The 22,313-nt window shown below is 39.8% G+C and overlaps 1 protein-coding gene, 1 non-coding gene and 1 pseudogene across 4 annotated transcripts in view; 1 reads left to right on the top strand and 2 right to left on the bottom strand.

Moving 5' to 3' along the window:
* The window catches only part of SLC12A6 (solute carrier family 12 member 6), a 92,747-nt gene that overhangs the window by 19,197 nt on the left and 51,237 nt on the right, over positions 1 to 22,313 (bottom strand). For all 3 annotated transcript variants that reach the window (XM_067742031.1, XM_067742039.1, XM_067742049.1), the window contains 7 exons: positions 8,292 to 8,386; positions 7,140 to 7,271; positions 6,227 to 6,373; positions 4,792 to 4,846; positions 4,172 to 4,302; positions 2,928 to 3,169; positions 638 to 852 (listed from right to left, as the gene is read on the bottom strand). In XM_067742031.1, the coding sequence (XP_067598132.1) occupies positions 638 to 852; positions 2,928 to 3,169; positions 4,172 to 4,302; positions 4,792 to 4,846; positions 6,227 to 6,373; positions 7,140 to 7,271; positions 8,292 to 8,386 (1,017 nt within the window). The remainder of the gene's footprint in view (positions 1 to 637; positions 853 to 2,927; positions 3,170 to 4,171; positions 4,303 to 4,791; positions 4,847 to 6,226; positions 6,374 to 7,139; positions 7,272 to 8,291; positions 8,387 to 22,313) is intronic.
* On the top strand, positions 2,310 to 2,443 carry LOC137207630 (U4 spliceosomal RNA). The gene has a single exon (XR_010935189.1). It is a non-coding gene; the product is annotated as a U4 spliceosomal RNA (small nuclear RNA).
* On the bottom strand, positions 17,096 to 19,374 carry LOC137229854 (retinitis pigmentosa 9 protein pseudogene; annotated as a pseudogene).

Raw genomic sequence — 22,313 nt, 5'->3', positions numbered from 1 at the left:
TAAAACCTATTTAAAAAAAAATTAGGCATCAATGCTATTTTGAACACCTTAGTGTAAACTTGCTTACGTGCAAAGAAATTTGTGGGCCAAACAGTTAAAATAGGAGTCACTTACGGAGAATTTCAAAAATTTAGATGAGTTAGGAAAACACACATGTGGATGTGATGACATTAAAATAATTCTAGCTGTCACTGTGGGGAAAACATTGGCAATTTTATAATAACACAGAGAATACTTTATTATCTTAAGTTAAAAAGTCATTTGCTCAGCTCTGCATTCAAGAGCAGTACATTTTAGCAGACAACACTGCAAGGGAGTCCTGAAAAAGGATAAAATCACTAACAGAAAAGCAGAAAGATGTTGAATTAAGAGCTGTGTGCTGAACTTAAGAAGGGAAGTGGCACCGTGGCAGTATTGATGGACAATAGATGAGTCTAAGATGGCAAAGTCTCGGGACTTCCCTGGAGGTCCAGTGGTTAAGTCTCCGCAGGGGGTGTGGGTTCGATGCCTGGTTGGGGAACTAAGATCCCACAAGCCACGTGGCATGACCAAAAAATAAAAATAAAGGCTCAACAAGATGGCAAAGCCCTCCTCAGAGAAAAATTTTTAAAATGTGTCCCCAACCCTCCCAACTCACCTGTAATGACACCGCTAGCCAATCCAGGGATGCCCTGGATTGAAGTGACATTATTGTGAACAAAGTATTCATCACAGGTGGCATTGAAAAACTGACTTGAATTACAGAAGAAGCCCCATAACTTTGACGGTACTGTCATGTTGTTAATTTCCTTGGTCTTCGAGCAAATATCAATGTGCCTTGATGAAAGGGTGCGGTTGCCCAGCATGCAGACCCTAAATGAAAACAAACAGGGAGGAGAAAGATGAAGCAAGGGGAAAAAAGTATTTTAAAAAAGAAAATAGGTTAGAAACAGGTTAGTATATAGGTATGCTCAAGAAAAAAAAAAAATCTCATCTCTAAGAGTTTTTACTGTCATAGATGGTTAAAGAACTAATAATGACTAGCTCTGTGAATGGTGTCTTACATTTTCTGCCAGTGTAATCCTTACAGCGATCTCACAAAATATGTACTAGTATTTCTACATTGTGGATGGAGGAACTGAAGTTTAGGGAGAAAAAGGAGTCTGCCCGAGGTCATACAGGTGGTAGGCAGTAGTGACAGAATTCAAATAGAAGAACTGTCTGAAGACGCTGTGCTGAGTCATCTTCCAGAATTTTTAGGTTATTAACCAATTGTTAGGTCTTAAAAGAATCTTAGAGTCCATTTGTTCTTCTTCCATACACACACACACACACACACACACACACACAAATCTACCTCTTTCTCTTTGGCCTAAGAAAAAGCCTTATGTTCATAACAACTCCCTTGAAAATGTTATGCTAAAGGTCAGAGCTTCTGTCTTCTGTTTCAAGGAAGACAGCTTGGCTAGAATTAGGCCATCCGTCTATGGCCTAATAAAAAACTGTTTTTGAACTTAAGCCCAGACCCAGTAGGGGTGAGGGTAGTTAAGGATAATACAAATACAAACTGCTGATTTTATTTTTTTTCATTCACCCAGAGATATAAATATGAATAAAGGAATAATACACCCACAGTTAAAAATACCTCTCAGGAGGAAAAAAGCAACTTTTCAAATCTGCAAAATGATAGCATACATATGCAATAAGCCATGTACCATTACTCAGCTTCAACAACTCTCAACATTTCCCAGTACTGTTTCATGCATTCCTCTAGGTTTTTTGGCTTGTTCTGCTGAAATATTTTAACGAAAATACCACACATCATGAACTTTTGCCCACCATAAAAGAGGAAAAGCATCAAAGGAGAACTTGAGGCAAAATGGAATTTCCCAAGTTAAGATATAGGCAGAATGTAGCCTTCAAGTGGGTCTCCAGTTGCTTGGCAGCCCCTAGACAAGCAGACTGAAAATTTATGATGGAATCTATTACTGACATCATTTAGCATAGCAGAAGAAACACTGAACTGGGAATCAGGAAATCACAGGATCCATTTTCTTGCTCTGACAATTATTAACTTTGGGGCAGGTCATTATGGACCTGTTTTTTCATCTTCAAAAATCTATTTTTCTGTAATCAGGTTAAATCAACATAAGACTGATGAGTTTGATCCCTGAGTGATCAGGATGACTCTTCAAAGACAGTCACTGTAATAAGGTGACAAACAACACTCAGTGCCGTCTAGTCCCTATGCCACTAGTCAAATGGAAAACAGGTGAGCCTGTGAGTCACGCATCTGTACAAATCCATTTCTACTTCAAAAAATATACCTTAGCTTTGCGCAGTGGCAGTATCGTAGCCAATGAGGTTTATCTGAGGCGCGATTATTGCTAATTGAAAAAATATACCTTAAGGTACCTGTACTACTTATGGTATGTAATATAATATATATATAGAAAGATATATATGCAAAAGATGTGACATTTATTTCCCTTTATTTTATGACTAGAAAGTCCATTACTGTACTAACAGCAGAACAAAAAATTTAATTATAAATATTTAGGTAGGAATCTAGGTTTCCTTGATCTCTTGATTCTTCATCAATAAAAGGAATCTAACCTTTAAATACTTTATAAAGGTTGCTGGCAAAACTACACTGTTTGAAAAGGCCTTTATGAATAGTTCAAATATGCATAATCATTATCAGGAGGTTTTGAAAAACCCACTATCTATATCCAAACGACTGCCATGGCTGCCAGTTGTATACTTGGGACACAAAGAAGAGGATCAACACAACACAATTTGCTGGGAGGCTTCCCGCACAGATGCTAACTGGGCTTATCCAAGAGGGAAATCTCAGAGAAACTGTGAGATTCTGACTTGAAATGATCACATCACCAGATACTGTTAATGACTACCAAATAATGATGGCTAGTCAGAGAGACACGTACGGGAAGTGTGGAGGGGCAAAAGAAGACTTGATGGCTCCAGCATAGATGGCCAAGATGGACACAATGACACAGGCCAGAAAGAGTGAGGCAAACTTGTTCACATAGCGTACACCGATGAATACCACCAACACCATGAGGACCAAGAAGGCTGTGCCGTAGACACGCATGTTATTTAGCATGGCTGCTGACTCCTTGAGCGCATCGTCACTATGAAAGATGGCAGCTTGGGGGACAATATATACCTGTTAGGCAAAAGAAGCAGAAAATAAGGTCATTTCAAACTAATCAAATAAAAGGGCTGTTGTAGTTTGCATTTACTTTCACGAAGGAAAGCAAAACTGAGACAGAAAATGACTGGAGACATAGCCTAATTCATATTTTGATCTAAAATGCCTACAGAAATGAGATATCATGGATTTTTTTTAAAGTCTACATGCCAGGGCTTCCCTGGTGGTGCAGTGGTTAAGAATCCGCCTGCTAATGCAGGGGACATGAGTTCAAGCCCTGGTCCGGGAAGATCCCAAATGCTGAGGAGCAACTAAGCCCGTGCGCCACAACTACTGAGCCTGCGCTCTAGAGCCCAGGAGCCACAACTACTGAGCTCACGTGGCACAACTACTGAAGCCCGCGTGCCTAGAGCCTGTGCCCCGCAACAAGAGAAGCCACCGCAATGAGAAGCCCGCGCACTGCAACGAAGAGCCAACGCAGCCAAAAATTTAAAAATAAATAAATAAATAAAATAAAGTCTATGTGCCATTCTGAATACTTACACTCCCAAATGGAAAACCAAGGAAAGTGTTAATAATTTATTTAAAGTGTTATACAAAATAATTGTAATATTATCTTGAGTCCTACTTCTGCTATCGTTACTTTAAATAGTAAGAGATATATCCTAGTGAATAAATAAATGAAAAACATTTTGTTTCATTGGGATAAAGACATCAAAAGAGATAAACTTTCTTTTACTTTTCCCCCACTAGCCCAAGTCTTGCCTCTGAGACTTTAACTTTTTGGTTGAGGTGGCAGGGTGCTGGTGATTGGGTGCAGGGGAAGGAGTAGGCAGGCAAAAGATACCCTCAACCTTTCTCACTCATATTCACAGTACAAGGTCAATAACAGGTGAGCAGTCAATCACTTGATTGATTCCTGTAGCTGATTTCTCAGAAGCTTTGATATCCAATGGCAAAATAAATCCAAATCTATATCTTTTCTATACTTTAGACCACAATTAAGTCATTACTCACCAGAAAAATTTCAATGGCACCAAGGATATACATGGCTGCTGCAAATGTGGTACCAAGATAAAAGCAGAGGCCAACAGCCCCACCAAACTCTGGGCCCAGTGCTCGGGAAATCATAAAGTATGAGCCCCCAGCTAAAAGGCAAAACAGAAGGTGAACAGGATAAAAAAAAAAAGTATGTAAGTAACAGGAATGTAAACAAGTCGTAAAAAAGGATAAATGTTTCAGGCTTTTTGAAAACCCTGAATATGATAAAAAGTAGATTTCCTGGTAGGGAGTAAAAGATGAAACCTGCATACTGCACATCTAATGTTCCACATAAATCAGCACAATTTGTCAGTATTACTTAGAAAAATATCAGAGGATATTTACTACAGGCATGAGATAGATGAATAAAATATATATTCTAAGTAAAAGAAGCTAAGAATGCAGTAGAAATTATGGATTCTAGCTTAAAACATACAGAGAGTTTTAAAAGAAGGTATTCTGAAGTCAAATAGTGTTAGTGCCTGTGGCCACTAACGAAATAGTATTCTGTGCCTTGGAAGTTTGCACCTCTGGCTTTATAGTAGAAATATACAATAATCAATGACAATCCCTGAAATCCAGCCTTAGCTACTGACCTGGCACCACTCCATTAGTGGCAATGGCACTCATGGAGATAGCAGTCAACATTGTCTGTAAAGAAAGAGAAAGGAGAAGACTGTTACTGTATAAAGACGACATTTCTGTACTACTTTCCCATCTGTGGACCTCAGAGCACTTATCAAATATTTAATTCTACCTACTTTTATGGAGGGAGTTGCCTGTCATACCAAATGGTATGCAAATGAGATGTGCTTCAACACGCTACACTAGTCACACTACTGGTGCCTTGAGTACCCTGTTAAAACACTCCTACATCGTAATCAGTAGGTTAGGTGCTATTAAGAACCACTGATCTCATCCTGGTCTCCTAGTTAAAAACTTGGTAAACAGATTGGAAACTGACTAAAGACTGGCTACAATAACAAGAATAATATTCAGTAAGAAGGGGAACCACCGAAGACTTCTGAGATCATGAGAACTGTATTTTAAAAACATTACCTGATAGCAGCAGAGTACAGAATGGACTGAAGATAGGAAGTAGATGGAGGCAGAGTGACTTGTTAGTAGGCTATTGTGGTAGTTCAGTGAGAGGTAAAGACTGCAGTGGTAGAAGTGGGAATATAAAGACAGCGTTGAACAAAAGAGATTTCAGAGGGAGACCTGACTGGCTTTGATAGCTGATGAGATATGAGAGGCAATCAAGGAGCCAAATACGGCCCTGAAGTTTCAAGACTAAGAAACGGGGGAAAAAAATGGTGGTACCATTAAGTTATTAATGATATGGATTATGTCCGCTTACCCTGCGTTACATGGCACTCAGTTGAGCACAGGGAGTGTATAATGGTGATAGTAATAAAAGAGGTCCGTAGACGGCTTAATAATAAAATAAAAATTTTTATAATAATCTATCAACTTACAATAAAATTGAGAGATGTGGCTGGGATACACAGATAAGAGGAGTTTAAATTAAAGGAAGACCAGAACGTTCTCAGTACAATGGAAAGAAGAACTGGAAAGAACACCCCAATTTCTGGGGAAGGGATAACGGATGAGACTGCAAAACAAAACGAATACCTCTTACCCCCAAACAACAACCAGCTTTGTTTATTGGTACCACACTGGAGTAGCACATCACATTTTCTAACATATTTTCTGTCACAACACTAGTGTTATCGAGTTCAAATCGTTTGTATTCTGAATTTTTTGAAGCCAGGGACTGTATCTTCTACTTCCTACAGAAGTCTTTCCCTGTAATTTTGAGTACATCATATTACAGATATAAGCAGTGAATAACCGACACTAAAAAACTGAAAATCCTTTAGATTTTAGTATCAAAATAATCTCCCCTGTTGAGATCATGAGTCTTTCCCCAGTACGTATTCTTTCTTTTATGCCCAAATAGGTTAAGCATGATACTCTTGAGCTCTTGCAATGTTCCAGGTGATCTTCAGGGGCCAACTCAGGACTTACACAACAGCAGCAGATAAGGACAATTGCAAAGGCCTGCAGAACTCCAGCTGTGCCCACCACCCATGTAAGGCGTAGAAACAGGATCACTCCAAAAATATTTTGTAGACATGGGAGGTAAACACCCATGAAAGTACCCATTTGGGGGGTCTGGAAAGAAAGATGTTGACAAAAGAAAAAAATCATGTAGCCATCTAGAAGAGATGATTCATCCCTTTACTTTTATATAAAAACTTGTACCCTTATCATTTTAATTGCAAAGCAGAGATGATATGTTTAAGCAGTATTTTTAAATAGGCACAAAAAATCTCCATCTTAACAAATGTTTATCACCATACTTTTTATTATTCCTAGAGATATACATTTTAACTTTACATAGCTCTCCACATATTTTTACATAAGCATCTGATCACAGATAAACTTTAAGTGCATCCCCAACAACTTAAAATTTTCTGTTCTTCAGGCCAATAGCTTTTTCTTTAAAAAAAAAAAAAGGATAATGATTTGATGGAATTCCTTCAGAATCTGGCATAAATCTTTCATAGTAGTTGGTAAACGTAGTTGATAAAATACATCTGAGGGTCGTTTTACTCCTGAACAACCAGAAAGCTTACTTGTAATATTCTTCCATATTTTCATGTTGAGAAAAACTGATATTTGGTCTTTGAAAAACCCAACAGCTTCACAACAGAAAGATGGCATCAGTAGATGGGTGTGGACACTTTTCTTTTGAAGTGCTATTCCCTCTCCCCAGAATGCCTGTCTGCCAGCTACTAATTACACAGCTCACTCCCTCACGTGCCTGGCATATACCAAGCGTTCAGTAGTTCTTGAGCACAGAGTGATGCCCTGGACATTTCCTCCTTTCTTGTATATGGGGCTCTTTTTATTTGTCCTTGTTATTCCAAGGCCTCACCTTGGTGGGCTTCTTTTTCCCTTCAGTGATGTTCTCTGCCTCTTCATGTTCCTTTGCTCCTTGTGTCAGGTTAGTGTAATTGGCCAAGCGGCTGAGGAGAGAAGACACCTTTGGTCTGGTGTCCATTTCTTCCTATAGAGCCAGAAATAAGAAAGAAAGAAATACTGAAGAACACTGGGAATAAGCATCAGAATGATCCCTCTACCAGAAAACTGCAAAGTAAATAAGAAAAAATTTCACAGGTAAACATTTTAAGAAAATTTATCAATGAGACTTTATTCTCCCCCCATATTATAATATGTAATCAGGGTTACACACATTCTTATAAAATTCTTAAATGAAAAGCTTTATGATTCCTTCTAATAGCTTAACTTTACAGAAAACACAAAACCACACTGGCCCCTACAGACAATTGTAACCTCATAAAGAACACTGATAACATAATCTTTAACTACAGTACTACTAACAGTCTACTAACATTTATAGTTATTACTTATAGCCCCAAGCATGGCCAGGTCAATGCAAATCTTTTGTGACTGAACCAAATATTCACCTCAGAACTTTTCTTGAAGAAAGTTAAGAGAAAATATCATTTAAAAAGTAGGAACACTGAGGAAAGTGGCACTTGAATCATTGTCCAATGTAAGACAATGCAGTGCTGGACTGAACCAGGCTCCCTTCAACAATCAGGACACAGATCCCCTCAGAGTCCATGCTACCTTAGTCAGATGAGACATTCAGGTCCTCTTAATCCAGCAGCCTGCTTCCTACCCTTATTTTTGGTTAGTAGTTCTAAGGTAAATGACATTCATCCCAAACACAGAGTTGAAGAATTTTGTAGTTAGTAGATTATTACAACACAGAGATTTAAATACTAGTTAAATTAGACAGCAAGGTTCTCCACATGCCTGTGATGTCAACATTCCTCTTTATTTCATAGAAATTTGACTAAATGGTTATTCATTAATTAGCAATAATTAGATTATATAGATTAAATCAACTACAATGACAAGCTATAGTAAGTACTGTATTTTAACAGTTAGTTATTAAATTATCCAACCTGTACTATTTTAAAACTAAATGGGGTGGAAAACAGCGATCTTAAAATTTCTGTTCCTGAAATCTCTGCCCTAGTTTTCTCCCAAATATTACCTCAAAGAGGGCCAAATTTTTATCAAAATATTCATCTCCTTCTTCATAATTGGAATTGTTAAGATAAGCATTTCGAGCTTTCTTATGTCCATCATCTGGAAAAAAATGTAAATCAAGTTAGTTTCTCATTGGTACTGAAGAAGCATCAGCACCAAATAACTGCATGTTCCCCCTGTAATAACAGAACCCATTTTCATATTCAGATTTTCATCTGAGAATGGCAGAACTCAATCAGCACTGCTTGGAGAATGTGACTCCCTCTTGAACAGGAGCAAAAGCAAATTTCTAAGAAGTAAACATGGGTCATTCCTTTTCTTAACAATATGAAGACCTCTAGAAACACTATTTGTTTAAGATCCTAGCCTATAGAGACCCTACTCTTAATGTCACCCAAATCTAGGATGAAAAAATAATAGTCACTGAGTACCTGCTCAGTGTACAACACTGTGCTAGACAAGGGCTACTTTCCACACTGTTGCTGTGGATAATGGCAATAAAAGCCCTCTGCCTTCAGGGCTATCTGACCTTTTATAAATGACATTTTTGTACAAACATTTGCCACCTATCTTTTTATGTTAAAAGAGGCACCCCACAAGAATTTGGTGAACCTGCTATGAGGAAAAAAAAAAAAAGAGAGTGAGGTTGGTTTCCCTAAAACAGTAGAGTTTCTGTTGTTTGAGTGCTTTCTTAACTTTGGTTCTTTATTGTAAAAGTTACATAGTTCTAATTGTCTGGCAGAAGAGAAAGAGAGAAAATTTTAAAAATTGTGTAAATGTCATTAAAAACTAAGATTTTAGGGCCCTCGCTGGTGGTACACCAGCTAAGATTCCGCGCTTCCACTGTAGAGGGCACGGGCTTGATTCCTGGTCGGGGAACTAAGATCCCGAATGCTGCGCGGTGCGGTCCAAAAACAAACCCCCACCAAAACCCTAAGATTTTAAATATTGAAGAAACAGAGGTCAATACAAAAATTAAAGAAATTAATTTAAAGTCCTTAAATAACCTTAAATATGTAACCTTAAATAACCTTTAAATAACCTTAAATATGTAAGATGTAAGGACTTTATGTAAGGACTTTAAGATTAATTTAAGGTCCTTAAATAACCTTAAATATGTAACCTTAAAAAACCTTGTAAGATGTAAGGACTTTATGTAAGGACTTTAAGATTAATTTAAAGATTAATTTAAAATTAATTTAACCTTAAATATGTAACCTTAAAAAACCTTTAAATAACCTTAAATATGTAAGATGAGCTTGGGAAATAGCCAACAAGCTATCAAAATAACTGAGTCATGTCAAAGGACAGAAGAGCCAATCTGAAGGGGTTCTCACTGGCTAAAAATGAGATAATGTGAACATTAAAAATATATAATGCAATGAGGTCTTCCCTGGTGGCGCAGTGGTTGAGAGTCCGCCTGCCGATGCAGGGGACGCGGGCTCGTGCCCCGGTCCGGGAAGATCCCACATGCCACGGAGCGGCTGGGCCCGTGAGCCATGGCCGCTGAGCCTGCGCGTCCGGAGCCTGTGCTCCGCAAGGGGAGAGGCCATAACAGTGAGAGGCCCGCGTACCGCAAAAAAAAACAACTAGTCCCCTTCGCAGAGTTGCTATGGAAACAACATCGAAGTCTGAAAAATAATAAATGTAAAGAATTAAGCAATTATCCTGTCTTTCCTGTACCAACTGTATTTCACAGTAACTAGTTAAAGAAATTATCTTCATTATAGAAACATTCTGGCGAATAAATGCAGATGGAATGATATAATTAGAAAAAAATCACCAGTTTTCAACCCCTAATAAAATAATGGTTATGAGCAGTGATCATCAATGGTTGCTAAAACCATTAGGTGAAAAGCTGAGGCATAACCCACTAATCAATCTGGAACCCATTGATCAACCTGGAACTCAGTGATCAATCTTAACATCACTAAAAGTGGGACAACACAATCTTCTAATGAAATACAATGAAAAATACACTGTGCAACTTATGATGTACTCTTACCCAAAGAATGGAAGCTGAATCTCACCAAGCCTCTAAATGTAACTACCAGTTCACAGAAAAAAAAAGGAGGCACATATTAAACATCACCACAAAGATGTGGTCATCAAATTCAGAATGTGGAAGACTCCACATGACAAATAATCTGATTTTGTCAACAAATAAATGGCATAAACGAAAACAGGTGAACTCATAAATTAAGAGACTTAAGATGACATACCACATCAATTGCAAGGTGTGAAACTTGTTAGAATCCTGACTCAAAACAAACGTCAGGAAACAGTCAGAGGAATATGAATATGGAATGGTTATTTTTTTAAAAATGGGTAAGTAAAATCATATGATGTCTGGAATTTTCTTTAAAATATTCTGGGAAAAAATTTGGTGCGGGCTTGAAAACAGATCTGCAACATTGCTGAAACTGGGTGGTGGGTTCACGGAGGTTTATTATGCTATTCTATTTACTTTTCTGCACCTCTGGTAATTCCCATAATAAAAAGCCATAAAAAGAAATGCAATTATTTTTCTCTCTAATGCTTCCAGAAAATTCTAAAGAGAATGGCACAGCTAAAAATTATCACCACTTTTGAATAATTCATTTATTCAATTAATTCGATAAGTATTAAGTTCTCATATGTTGGGCACCACAACAGTAGACAAGGTAGTTAAAGACTGTACTTTCATTGTGCGTTTACTGAAGTCACAGAAGACAGAAAATAACTTTTAAAAAAGTGGAAAAAAAATAATAATAATTGGGCTTCCCTGGTGGCGCAGTGGTTGAGAGTCCGCCTGCCGATGCAGGGGACATGGGTTCGTGCCCCGGTCCGGGAAGATCCCACATGCCGGAGAGCGGCTGGGCCCGTGAGCCATGGCCGCTGAGCCTGCGCGTTCGGAGCCTGTGCTTCGCAACGGGTGAGGCCACAACTGTGAGAGGCCCGCGTACCGCAAAAAAAAAAAAAAGTGATAAGTTCCGTGAAGAAAATGAACCATGTACTGGGATAGATTATGACTGGGGATGGGAAGAACAAACAACTTTCGGTAAGATCTTTAGGGTGCTGGTAAGCAGGCTCTCCAGAATTAAAAAACATATATACTGATTTATAGTATTTGCCAATTTCTGTGGTGCAAATACTTACACATGCTAATTTCAAACTACTAATGTGAAGTCACTGAACGTGGTTTTGGGGAGAGATGCATGTAATTGGCTCTCATGAGCTGGTACGAGCTAGCGGGCTGCAGCATACCCTTGGCACAGGGTGGTCAGGAAAAACCTGCCTTTCAGGCAGAGGGACAGCAATTTTAAAAGAGCCTAAAGCAGAAACAATCTTAATGGAGTCATAAAACAAAATAGATAACATGGCTGAAATAGAGCTAGGAAAGGACAGAGTGGTTGGAGAGATAGGAAGAAGTCAGATCATGTAGTTAGCAAATGGATGGCTCTTCCGAATCCATTTATTGAGTAGTCCCTCCTTTTGCCACCGACCTATTCTACATAACACCACCACCATGGGGGCTGGGGCCGAGGAGAGAGTGATGTGAGAGTGTATTAATGTTATTTCCCTTATTGGGGGGGACAGGGGTATAGACATCATTTTTTCTTAAGTAAGGGATTAAAAAAGAAACAAAAAGTGGAAAAAACTGCAAACAACTTAGGGTGACAGAATAGTTCAAATATATCAATAATACCAATAATTATAATAAGGCAAACAGACAAGATTTACAAGTTAAAACATGAAGATTGACACACTGGATTAAACAACAAAATCCAGGCATATAGTGTTTACAAGAAACATAATATGCATATACAAAGGCTGAAAGTAAAGGAAAGAGATATATCAGGCAAATACTAACCAAAATAAAGCTGACACAATTTTATTATTAGCAGATAAATTTTTCTTTGAGAAAAACTTTATTAGGGATGAGAGGATAACCATATAACAGAAGACTTAATTCACTAAGAAAGTATATAAATTTTAAACATACATCTATTGTTTATAGTTATCTCTTTCTGTGTAACAAATTACTCTTAAGTTTAGTGGCTTAAACAACACATACTTATCATCTCAGTTAGTGGGAGCTAGGAATATGCGCATGGCTTAGCAGGGTCCTCTGCTTCAGTCTCCTGTCATGGCTGTGGTCTCATTGGAAGGCCTGGGGAAGATCCTCGTCCAACCTTACTTACATAGTTGGCAGGAATCAGTTTTTTCAGGCTGTTGGTCAAGGGCCTTTCTCAGTTCCTTGCCACATGGGACTTTCCATAGGGCAGCTTATAGCATGGCAGCTGGATTCCCTCAAAGCAAGCCATCAAAGAGCCAGAGAGGGAGTACAAGACAGATGTCACAGTCTTTTTGAAAATGACGTCACTTTTGCCATATTCTAATCATTAGAAGGAGTCATAAAGTCCAGCCCTCACGCAAAGGAGAGAGGATTACACAGGGCATGAATACCAGGAAGAAAGGATCAACAGAGTCAGTCTAAAAGGCTGCCTAGGGAGTTCCCTGGCAGTCTAGTGGTTAGGATTTGGCACTTTCACTGGTGTGGCCTGGGTTCAATCCCTGGTCAGGGAACTGAGATCCTGCAAGCCGAGGCGCAGCCAAAAAAAAATGCTGCCTACCGTATCCACCCACCCATCCATTCGTCCACCCATCCATCCATTCGTCCACCCATCCATCCATTCGTCCACCCATCCATCCATTCGTCCACCCACCAATCCATCCATGCCTCAAAATATCTGAGGCGAAAGGGACAGAATTATACCAAGAAATTAATAAATCTACCATCACACAGGGAGAAATGCTGCCTACCATATCCACCCACCCATCCATTCGTCCACCCACCAATCCGTCCATGCCTCAAAATATTTGAGGCAAAAGGGACAGAATTATACCAAGAAATTAATAAATCTACCATCACACAGGGAGGTTTTTAGCATACTTTTCTCAATAATTGATAGATGAAGCAGACAAAATAGCAAAGGTAAAGAAATCTGAATAACACAATGAATAACCTTGGCCTTAACAGAGATAGCATTCTGCATGCAAAATTAGAGACTATACATTTTAATCAAACATACGTGGAAAATTTACATATGGAAAGTTATCATGTACTAGATCTTGAAGACTGAACAAATTTCAAACAAGTATAATATAAGCCATGATCTTGGTGTATAACAACGAGTTAGAATTTAATTACAAAAAAATAAATTTAAAAACGTTGCGAAGTTAGAAATTTAAAAAAAACCCCACACACTGCTTAACAATTCAAGGATCAAAGATTAAAATACTTAAAAATTGAAAGTAATGAAAACACTACCTATTGAGACTTGTATGATGCAACAAAAGTAGCACTTCAAAGGAAAGTCATTGCTTTAAAATTTTACATTAGCAAAGTAAAAAGAATAAAAATTCTATGAGCCATGTACCTATTTTAAGAGGCTAGAAAGGAGAATAAATCCTAAGACAATGGAAGGAAAAAGATAATGATAACTATACCAGCTGTCTTTTGGTTAAATGTCCTTTTCTGTCTCTCAACTTTCCATTTTTCCTGGGTCCTTATGCCTTAGGTGGATCTCTTGTAAACAGCAAGTAGCTGTGTTTTTAAAAATTTGACAATCTGTCTTCTTAATAGTCAAGTCTATGGACCTTAGCAATTGATATATACAGACTGAACTCTACCATCTTTTTATTTCTCTTTGGCTTTCTTTCTCTATGATTCATTCTCATTTTCTCTCTGGATTTTCTGGTTTGTTTTCCCTTATTCCATTTCTTGTCTCTCCTCTCTCGGAGTTTCCACACTCTATTTCTATTCTTTTAGTCAGTTCCAACTCTCTCCTCCTGACTTACATAATATTACTATCTGACATTTCCAGGAGTCTTTTTTTTTTAACTACACAAATAAGACACTGAAATTATTTCATACTGACAACATTGACTTGGGTCAAGGTCCACATTTACCATTTCATTTGTTCAATACTCTTTGTTACATTTCAGAATACTAGTCTTCTGGGATCATTTTCCTTTTACTTGAAGTACATTCTTTAGAATTCCTTTAGAGGAGGGTTTCTCAAACTCAGTGCTGTGAAATTTCAGACAATATAATTATTTGTTGTGGGGGATTGTCCAGTGCATTTTAGGATGTTTAAAGGCATCCTTGGCCTCTAGTCACTAGAAGCCAGTAGCATCTCCAATAGTGACAACCAAAACTGTCTCCAAACATCCCTTGGGGGACAAAATTGTCCCTAGTTGAAAACCAAGAGTTTAGAGCAAGTCTCAAGGTAGAAAGCGTTGTTGGCTTTTACTTAACTACAATTGTCTGTATTTTCCCCTTAATCCCAAGTGTCTTGCTAAACACAATTCTAGGATAATAAAATTTTTGCAAATACTTTAAGACATTAGTTTTGTTATCTGTTTGTTGAGAATTCTATCATTCTGTCGTTCCTTTGATGATGTTTTTTTTCTCTGCTGCTTTCAAGATCTTTTCTTAGGTGTCCTGCAGCTTCATTAAGATACGTCTAGGTGTAGTTTTCTTTTTGTTCACAAACACCCTTCACCTGTTACTAATCTACTATTTAACTCCTTTTTTTTTTTTTTTTTTTTTTCAGTACGCGGGCCTCTCACTGTTGTGGCCTCTCCCGTTGCGGAGCCAAGGCTCCGGACGCGCCCACAGGCTCAGCGGCCATGGCTCACGGGCCTAGCTGCCCCGTGGCATGTGGAATCTTCCCAGACCGGGGCACGAACCAGTGTCCCCTGCATTGGCAGGCGGATTCTTAACCACTGCGCCACCAGGGAAGCCCCCTTTTTTTTTTTTTTTAAATGTAACCATACTTTTAATAAAATCCCACTGAACACCATCATGCATGACGCATTGTGTTAGAAGGTGAGCCTACAACATGAAACAAGATGGTCTCTGCCCTCAAGAATCTTCCAGACGTGGGCAGGCACTAATTACCACAAATGTAGTGGCTTAAAGCAATATCCATCAACTTCCAGTCTCTGGTCTGGCATGTAAAGAGATTAGAAGTCTTCACTCTGTCCTAACCAGTAAAAAGCTGAACAAACTAATCATCAAATCTTCTTAAATCTAGCAGAGAATTGAGGTCACAGGGCAAACCGCTGACCCCAAAATTAGAGAGATGGGCAGATACAGAGTCAAAACTTACCGGAGCAGAAACCTCTGTGGGAACCAATGCCAGGGTAGGATACTTTGCTGCCTGTCAGAAAAAAAGCTCTGGTTTTAAAATTCTCATGTGAGGGCTTCCCTGGTAGCGCAGTGGTTAAGAATCCGCCTGCTAATGCAGGGGACACGGGTTCGAGCCCTGGTCCGGGAAGATCCCACATGCCGCGGAGCAACTAAGCCCGTGCACCACAACTACTGAACCTGTGCTCTACAGCCCGCGAGCCACAACTACTGAAGCCCACATGCCACAACTACTGAAGCCCGCGCGCCTAGACCCCGTGCTCCGCAACAAGAGAAGCCACCGCAATGAGAAGCCCGTGCACCGCAACGAAGAGCAGCCCCCGCTCGCTGCAATTAGAGAAAGCCTTCACACAGCAACAAAGACCCAATGCAGCCAAAAATAAATAAAAATAAAACAAATTTATATAAAAAAAAAATCTCATGTGATTTGGTTCAGATCATCCAAACAGTCACCGTTAAAAGGCCAAACTATCTTTTAACATAATCTAATCATGGGAGTAAAATCCCTTAAAGTAACAGTTCTACAGGTTTGGTAGGAAACCTTGGGGCTGTTTTATAATTTCGCCTACCACAACCATGATGGCAGGCTGATAAGATACCTTGGTAAAGGGAGGTCTGGTGGCTTCTTTTGACTTCCTTAATAGTAGAGAGTACTGAGTTTGAGGAAAGAGGTTTTAGGATGAAGGAATTTGATTGACAGCGTTATGGGCTCAGCACTCTGGGAATCAGAGCAGAGGAGGAGGAGTTTGGTTTGAGGTTCTTTTGGGTAAGCTGGGCAGAAAAACCACAGGTCAAGGGAGATAACAGGCTTAACTGATGGACCACAGAATGTAGGCCAGAAATAGAAGACAGAGAAACCTGGAGTGAGGGAAAAGGGACAGGAGTTAACTTGCAGGGGCTACAGTGGATGGAGAGATTCTCATTAAAGCAGAAAGTGGAGAAAGGCTTTAGTAAGAGGTTAAACATTTAGATCAGTGGTTCTTCAAATCTGGTCCCCAAACTGACAGCATCAGCATCATTTGGGAACTTGTTAGAAAGGCAAATTCCACAGTCCATTCCAGAATTAGTACAATAAATCAGAAATTCTGAAACTAGGAGTAGGGCACGGGAATCTGTTTTAACAAGCACTCTAAGTCATTTTAATGCACCATAAGCTCAAGAATCATTGATATTATTCTTCCATATTGTAATAGAATAGGTTTATCATGAATGGGACTCCAGCAGGAGAAAGAAAATGCCTGGAAGGAGAATTTTCTGCTGCATGCTGAGCTAGAAATGCCAAGGATAAGTGTAAGGCATTGCTTGAATTAAATGGCCTTAGGGTTTTCAGGAAGAACAAGTCCTGGGCCATTCCAGCCAATTGTGTTATTGAGATAAACTTTCCAAGGCCAAGACTAGGAGCTGTTACTGAGGAGAACTGGGAAGGAGTCAGCCTGGCCCGCATCGGTTATTCTTTAAAGAGGGGGGAATCCAACACCTAGGAAAAAAGGCAGGAAATGGGGACAGTGAGTTCCTGGGACCCTGAGTGATGAAAACAGCAAGAGACCCTGGTGGAGAGGGAAGACGCTTGCTCATGAGCAAAATCTGGCTCCACTTTGGCTCAGCAAGAACAGACGCCCTCTCCTAGATGCAGGCACAATCCCAACCTGCTGAGCTGCCTCAGCTGCAGCAGTCAAAGCCAGAAGTTCTCGTGCAGGCTGTGCTTAGCCAACAGGAGGAGGATAGATTTGGGGATGTGGGTAGCTGACCCAGTACAGTAATTCCTGTACCCTTATAAGTTTTCTGAATCAATTTATTCTGGGAATAATAATAATCATGGGACAATGGCAATAAGCGCTAAGGAAGTTATAGACATGATTGTTCATTGTTATTATAGGGTAGCACTTCCCCCTAAAAAACTCCACCAAACATGACAGGGATTTATGAACTCAAGACTCCTGTGTGCAGCAAAGATCAACATGCTTTACACTGCTGATTTAAAAAATGAAAAAAAAAAATGCAGACAAATGTGTATGGTATGCTAGTATTTGTGTTAAAAAAGAGAAAAAACATTTGCTTGTGATACACAAAACGTTTCTGTATGACTTCACAAGAAACTGGTAAAATGGATAGCCATTGGGAAAGGGAACTCAGTACCTGGGGAAGAGAAGAGGAAAGTTTTTCATGATTAAACCTTATATACCTTTTATAATTTTTTTTTTTGACCGCACCTCGTGGCTTGTAGGATCTCAGTTCCCGACCAGCGATTGAACCTGGGCCACAGCGGTGAAAGCGCCGAGTCCTAACCACTGGACAGCCAAGGAATTCCCCTTATATACCTTTTAAATTTGGACCATGTAAGTACGTTATTATGATTCAAAAATAAATGAGTATTTTTTAAATAAATAAAATAATGAGCTTTTATCCTTAGCAACAGAGGAAAGTCAAGCCTGAAATCTAAGGGCATTAAGTAGCCCCACCATGGAGGGTAGAAGCTGTGGCAGCACCTGGAAGAGATTCCTCAGAGATTCCCTTAGTCTGGCCACCCTACCAGAGGCATTTCTAAGGAATCAGGACCCACAGTGATCTGCAGGGAGGAGAACAATGAGAAAAGCTTTCCAGCCCGAAATCAGCCGCTGTCCAGAGCTAGCACCTGGCAAGATACAACTCACTCTCCTGTGGCGGTCACATCTTTACTGGAAGGTAGGTGAGAATTCACACCTGTGACACCAAATCTCCTCCTCTCTTGGTATTTCTCTCTCCTATTCCTCGCTGATTCCACAGTCCTCTGATCTTTGGCCACAGTGTTTGATTTTTGGGAAGAGAGTGTTGAACAAGCCAAGCTCTTGTCATTCTGAGTCTGAACTCTCATTTGACTTAGACTCATGCTTTCGTTTTTTCTTCTTTTTCTTATGCTTTTTTTTCTTCTTTTTCTTGTGTTTCTCTTTACATTCTGAGGAACTGGAGCTGCTCCCATCTTCATCTGATGTTGAATCCTCCAGTAACTGTTTTAACTGTTGTATCCTTACATCCTTTTCATGTCTTTTATTCTCTTTTATGATGTCATACATGGGATCTTCATGTGCTACTCTGAACTGTTCTAACTTTTGGTTGCCTTTGATTTAAAAAAAGGGCATTCTTTGTCTCCTGTTTGGTGCCCATATCGTTTACAGCACCAACACTGCATGACTTTGACTTCTTTCCCCAGTGGCATCCAAAGTCCTTTGGTTGGTGCGTGGGCCACAAATTCCCTGGCATGTTCATTGCCTGGGACATCTGGTATACAGTCTCCTGGCTTAGTCTCATCTTCCTTGATAAGCCCAGGAGGAGGTTTTTCATAAAAGGACTCCAGGTGCTTGAGCTGCCGCCGCTTCTGCTCCCGGCGCCGCCTCAGCTCCTGCTCTGGAGGCTCCTGCGGCCGCCACGTGCCCCCAGCCCCCGAGTCGTCGCACCCGGGCCAGGACGACATTGCGGCCCCGTGTGGGGCCGCGAAGACTTCATTTTTAAAATATCAGCAACTATTTGTTTTCCTTCGCTTTAAACAGTCTTTCATTCCTGAGTACCATGCTCATCTTCCTGCATCCTTCACTGATTTAGACATTTAATAGTGTTATATCCCAGACTCAACAGCACTTCATCCCTCTCGAGGGTTACAGGAGGAAAGGAGGCCCAGCTTCAGCATACTACTTCCCTGCTGTTCAGCAGCACTATAATATTGTTGTTATAAAAATCTGACTTTATAAACATCCTGCCCCATCCCACTGCCTGCTGGTCTAAGCCACCTCCTCACAGCTCTGGCTTCCCTTGCTGCAGCCCCTGAACCTCTATGTTTGGGGCTTCTCTAGTCTCAGGTTTCAGGTGCAACTACCCTAACTTTCAGACACTTTGGTTCTGGAGGTTTCTGGCCCAACTTCCACTTGCTTGCTTAATTTTGGGGGGTGTGGGGGGGTGGAAGAATGTCCCTGGAGATTTTGCATGCATTTATGAAACCAGTAATCCCCTCCAGATTGTCTTACCCAGGGTCTACTTGTGGTGGTGTTTTGGAATGGGAGGGTCCAATAGAGCTCCTGCTCAATTAGGAAAGGTCAGGGTTTTCTAGGCAAGGAGCAAAGCTCTCAACAGAAAGGCATGGATCAACCAGGTATGAAATCAGCAGTGGTTATACTGAAGGGCATGGATCAGTTCTTGGTCTGAATATCTTGGAAATCACGCTGCTTCCGATGTACAGCCTTCAGAAGTCTGGGTCACTACTATGACCCCAGGAAATCCCAAGTGGAATGGAAATTCTGGTTTCTGAATAGCAAATAACCCTTACTCTGCAAGAACTAAAAACCAAACCCATATCCTAGGTTTGTTTTAGAATTATGCAGAATCCTAAGATTCCTTTGGAGGATACCTACTGAGACTGGCCTCAGTAATGCTTTGAATTAAACAGCCCACCAGGTCACTATTGTGCTTCTTTTTTCTCATTTTACCAACCATATAATGCTGATATTATTGGGAAACTTACTGATGTTTCACTGTACAATTCAAATGAAACCTGATAGGAGTGCCATTGGCTCTATTGAACATTTCAGAGTTCCATTTGTTATGGCATATTTTTTTTGCAAGCTGAAAAAGGGTATGCCAAATGTCTTGCTCTTTATAAGAATTTTATTGTTGTGGTGCTATTATTTCTATAATGTTGCTTTTTTTCAATTACCACTTATGCTACAACTTGGGCTTAGCTAAGATAAACCTCAGATTCCTCCCTTAGACTCCTGAGCTTGTCTAATGGCCTTTGTTGGTCTGAGCTAGGCAGAACAAGAGCAGTAAGTGTACTTAATCTCCCTTGGCACAGGTTTGGGTCTGAACTATGTGACTAAGTGAACATGAAAGGTTGTCTCAAATGTTATAAATTATGTTTTTGATTTTTAGTTTGGATCAAAAGCCAAATAAGAGGGCTACCCTGGTGGTGCAGTGGTTAAGAAGCCACCCGCCAATGCAGGGGACACAGATTCAAGCCCTGGTCCAGGAAGATCTCACATGCCACGGAGCAGCTAAGCCCGTGCGCCACAACTGCTGAGCCTGTGCTCTAGAGCCCGTGACCCACAACTACTGAGCCCACACGCCACAACTACTGAAGCCCGCGTGCCTAGAGCCCGTGCTCTGCAACAAGAGAAGCCACCGCAATGAGAAGCCCGTGCACCGCAACAGAGTAGCCCCCGCTCGCTGCAACTAGAGAAAGCCCGCATGCAGCAACGAAGACCCAATGCAACCAAAAATAAATATATATATATTTTTAAAAAGCCAAATAAGAGGCATGTTACAACTGGTTGCTGTATCTCTCAATTAAGTCTACTGCTTTCTCTTTTTCTTTGCAATTTATTTGTTGAAGAACCTATGTCATGTGTTCAGTAAAGTTTCTGATGGTCTCCATTTTAATGAGCATCCATGTGATGTTGTTTAACATGTTGCTCGGTTTTCTTCTATTTCCTATAAATTTGTAAATTGGGTCTAGAGGCTTAGCCACATTCGGTATTTTTATGGGGGAGGGAGGAAAACACCTTCAAAGTGGTATTTTGATCTTCCATCAGGAGGTACATGTCATCAGGTTGTCTTTCTTTTTGAGATGCTAGCAACTGTTGATGATTAATGCCTAGATTCATTAATTTATGAGGGGTTACAAAATGGTGATATTCTGTTATTCTTCCTTAATTTATTAGCTGAAATATTTTTATAAAGAGACATTCCCTCTAATTTACTATTTGGTTACCCACTGGTATAGTTAAAAACAAGATAAATACTTCATTCTTTCCTTTTAGACCGATTCTCAGAATAATAAATTGGTTTACTAGAATACTCCAATGGTGACCAGTTTTTTATGAACTCATGAATTTAAATACTGGATATGTTTCAAATCAAATCCTTTTTCTGCTTCTATTAAGATAATTATATGATGTTTTTCCTTCAATATGTTAATATACTAAATTATATAAATTGATTTTTTTTAAAATTGATTTTTAATGATAAACCAACCATGTATTTTTAGCAGAAACCCAACTGGTCACAGGAGTAATTTTTAAAAATACAGTTGACCCCTGAATAATGCTGGGGGTTAATCGAAGTATAACTTATAGTTGACTCTCCGTATCTGAGGTTCCTCCTCTACATCCGCAGGTTCAACCAACCAGGGACTGTGTAGTACTGTAGGATTTACTATTGAAAAAAATACAAGTATGGGCTTCCCTGGTGGCGCAGTGGTTGAGAGTCCGCCTGCCGATGCAGGGGATACGGGTTCGTGCCCAGGTCTGGGAAGATCTCACATGCCGCGGAGCGGCTAGGCCCGTGAGCCATGGCCGTTGAGCCTGCGCGTCGGAGCCTGTGCTCCGCAACGGGAGAGGCCACAACAGTGAGAGGCCCGCGTACCGCAAAAAAAAAAAAAAAAAAAAGTATAAGAGGACCAGTGAAGTTCAAACCCACATTGTAAGGGTCAACTGTATATTGCTTGATTCAAATTGCAAATATTTCATTTAGGATATTTGTATCTGTGTTCGTAAGTAAAATTTGCCTATACTGTTCTCATACTGTCATTGTTAAGTTTTGGTATCAAGGTTATGCAAGTCTCAAACTGAGTTGGGGAGTGTTTGTTTTTCTGTTCCTTAAGAGAAGCTGTAGAAGAGTGAAATGGTTTTTCCTTGAATGTCTGGTAAAAACTGTAAAAATGCCAGGGCCCACTGTTCATTTGCTTGCTTGCTTTCTAAAATGTTTTAAATTGAAAATTATACACACATACACACATAAGTGTTCATAAATCATAAGCCTACAGCTTAATTCTTTATCATGACTGAGTTTCACCCTTCTATACAT

The sequence above is a fragment of the Pseudorca crassidens genome, chromosome 1, assembly GCF_039906515.1.
Source record: "Pseudorca crassidens isolate mPseCra1 chromosome 1, mPseCra1.hap1, whole genome shotgun sequence".
Lineage (NCBI taxonomy): Eukaryota > Metazoa > Chordata > Mammalia > Artiodactyla > Delphinidae > Pseudorca > Pseudorca crassidens.
Note: the sequence above shows the minus strand (reverse complement) of the source record. Positions and strands in the feature narration are given on the sequence as shown.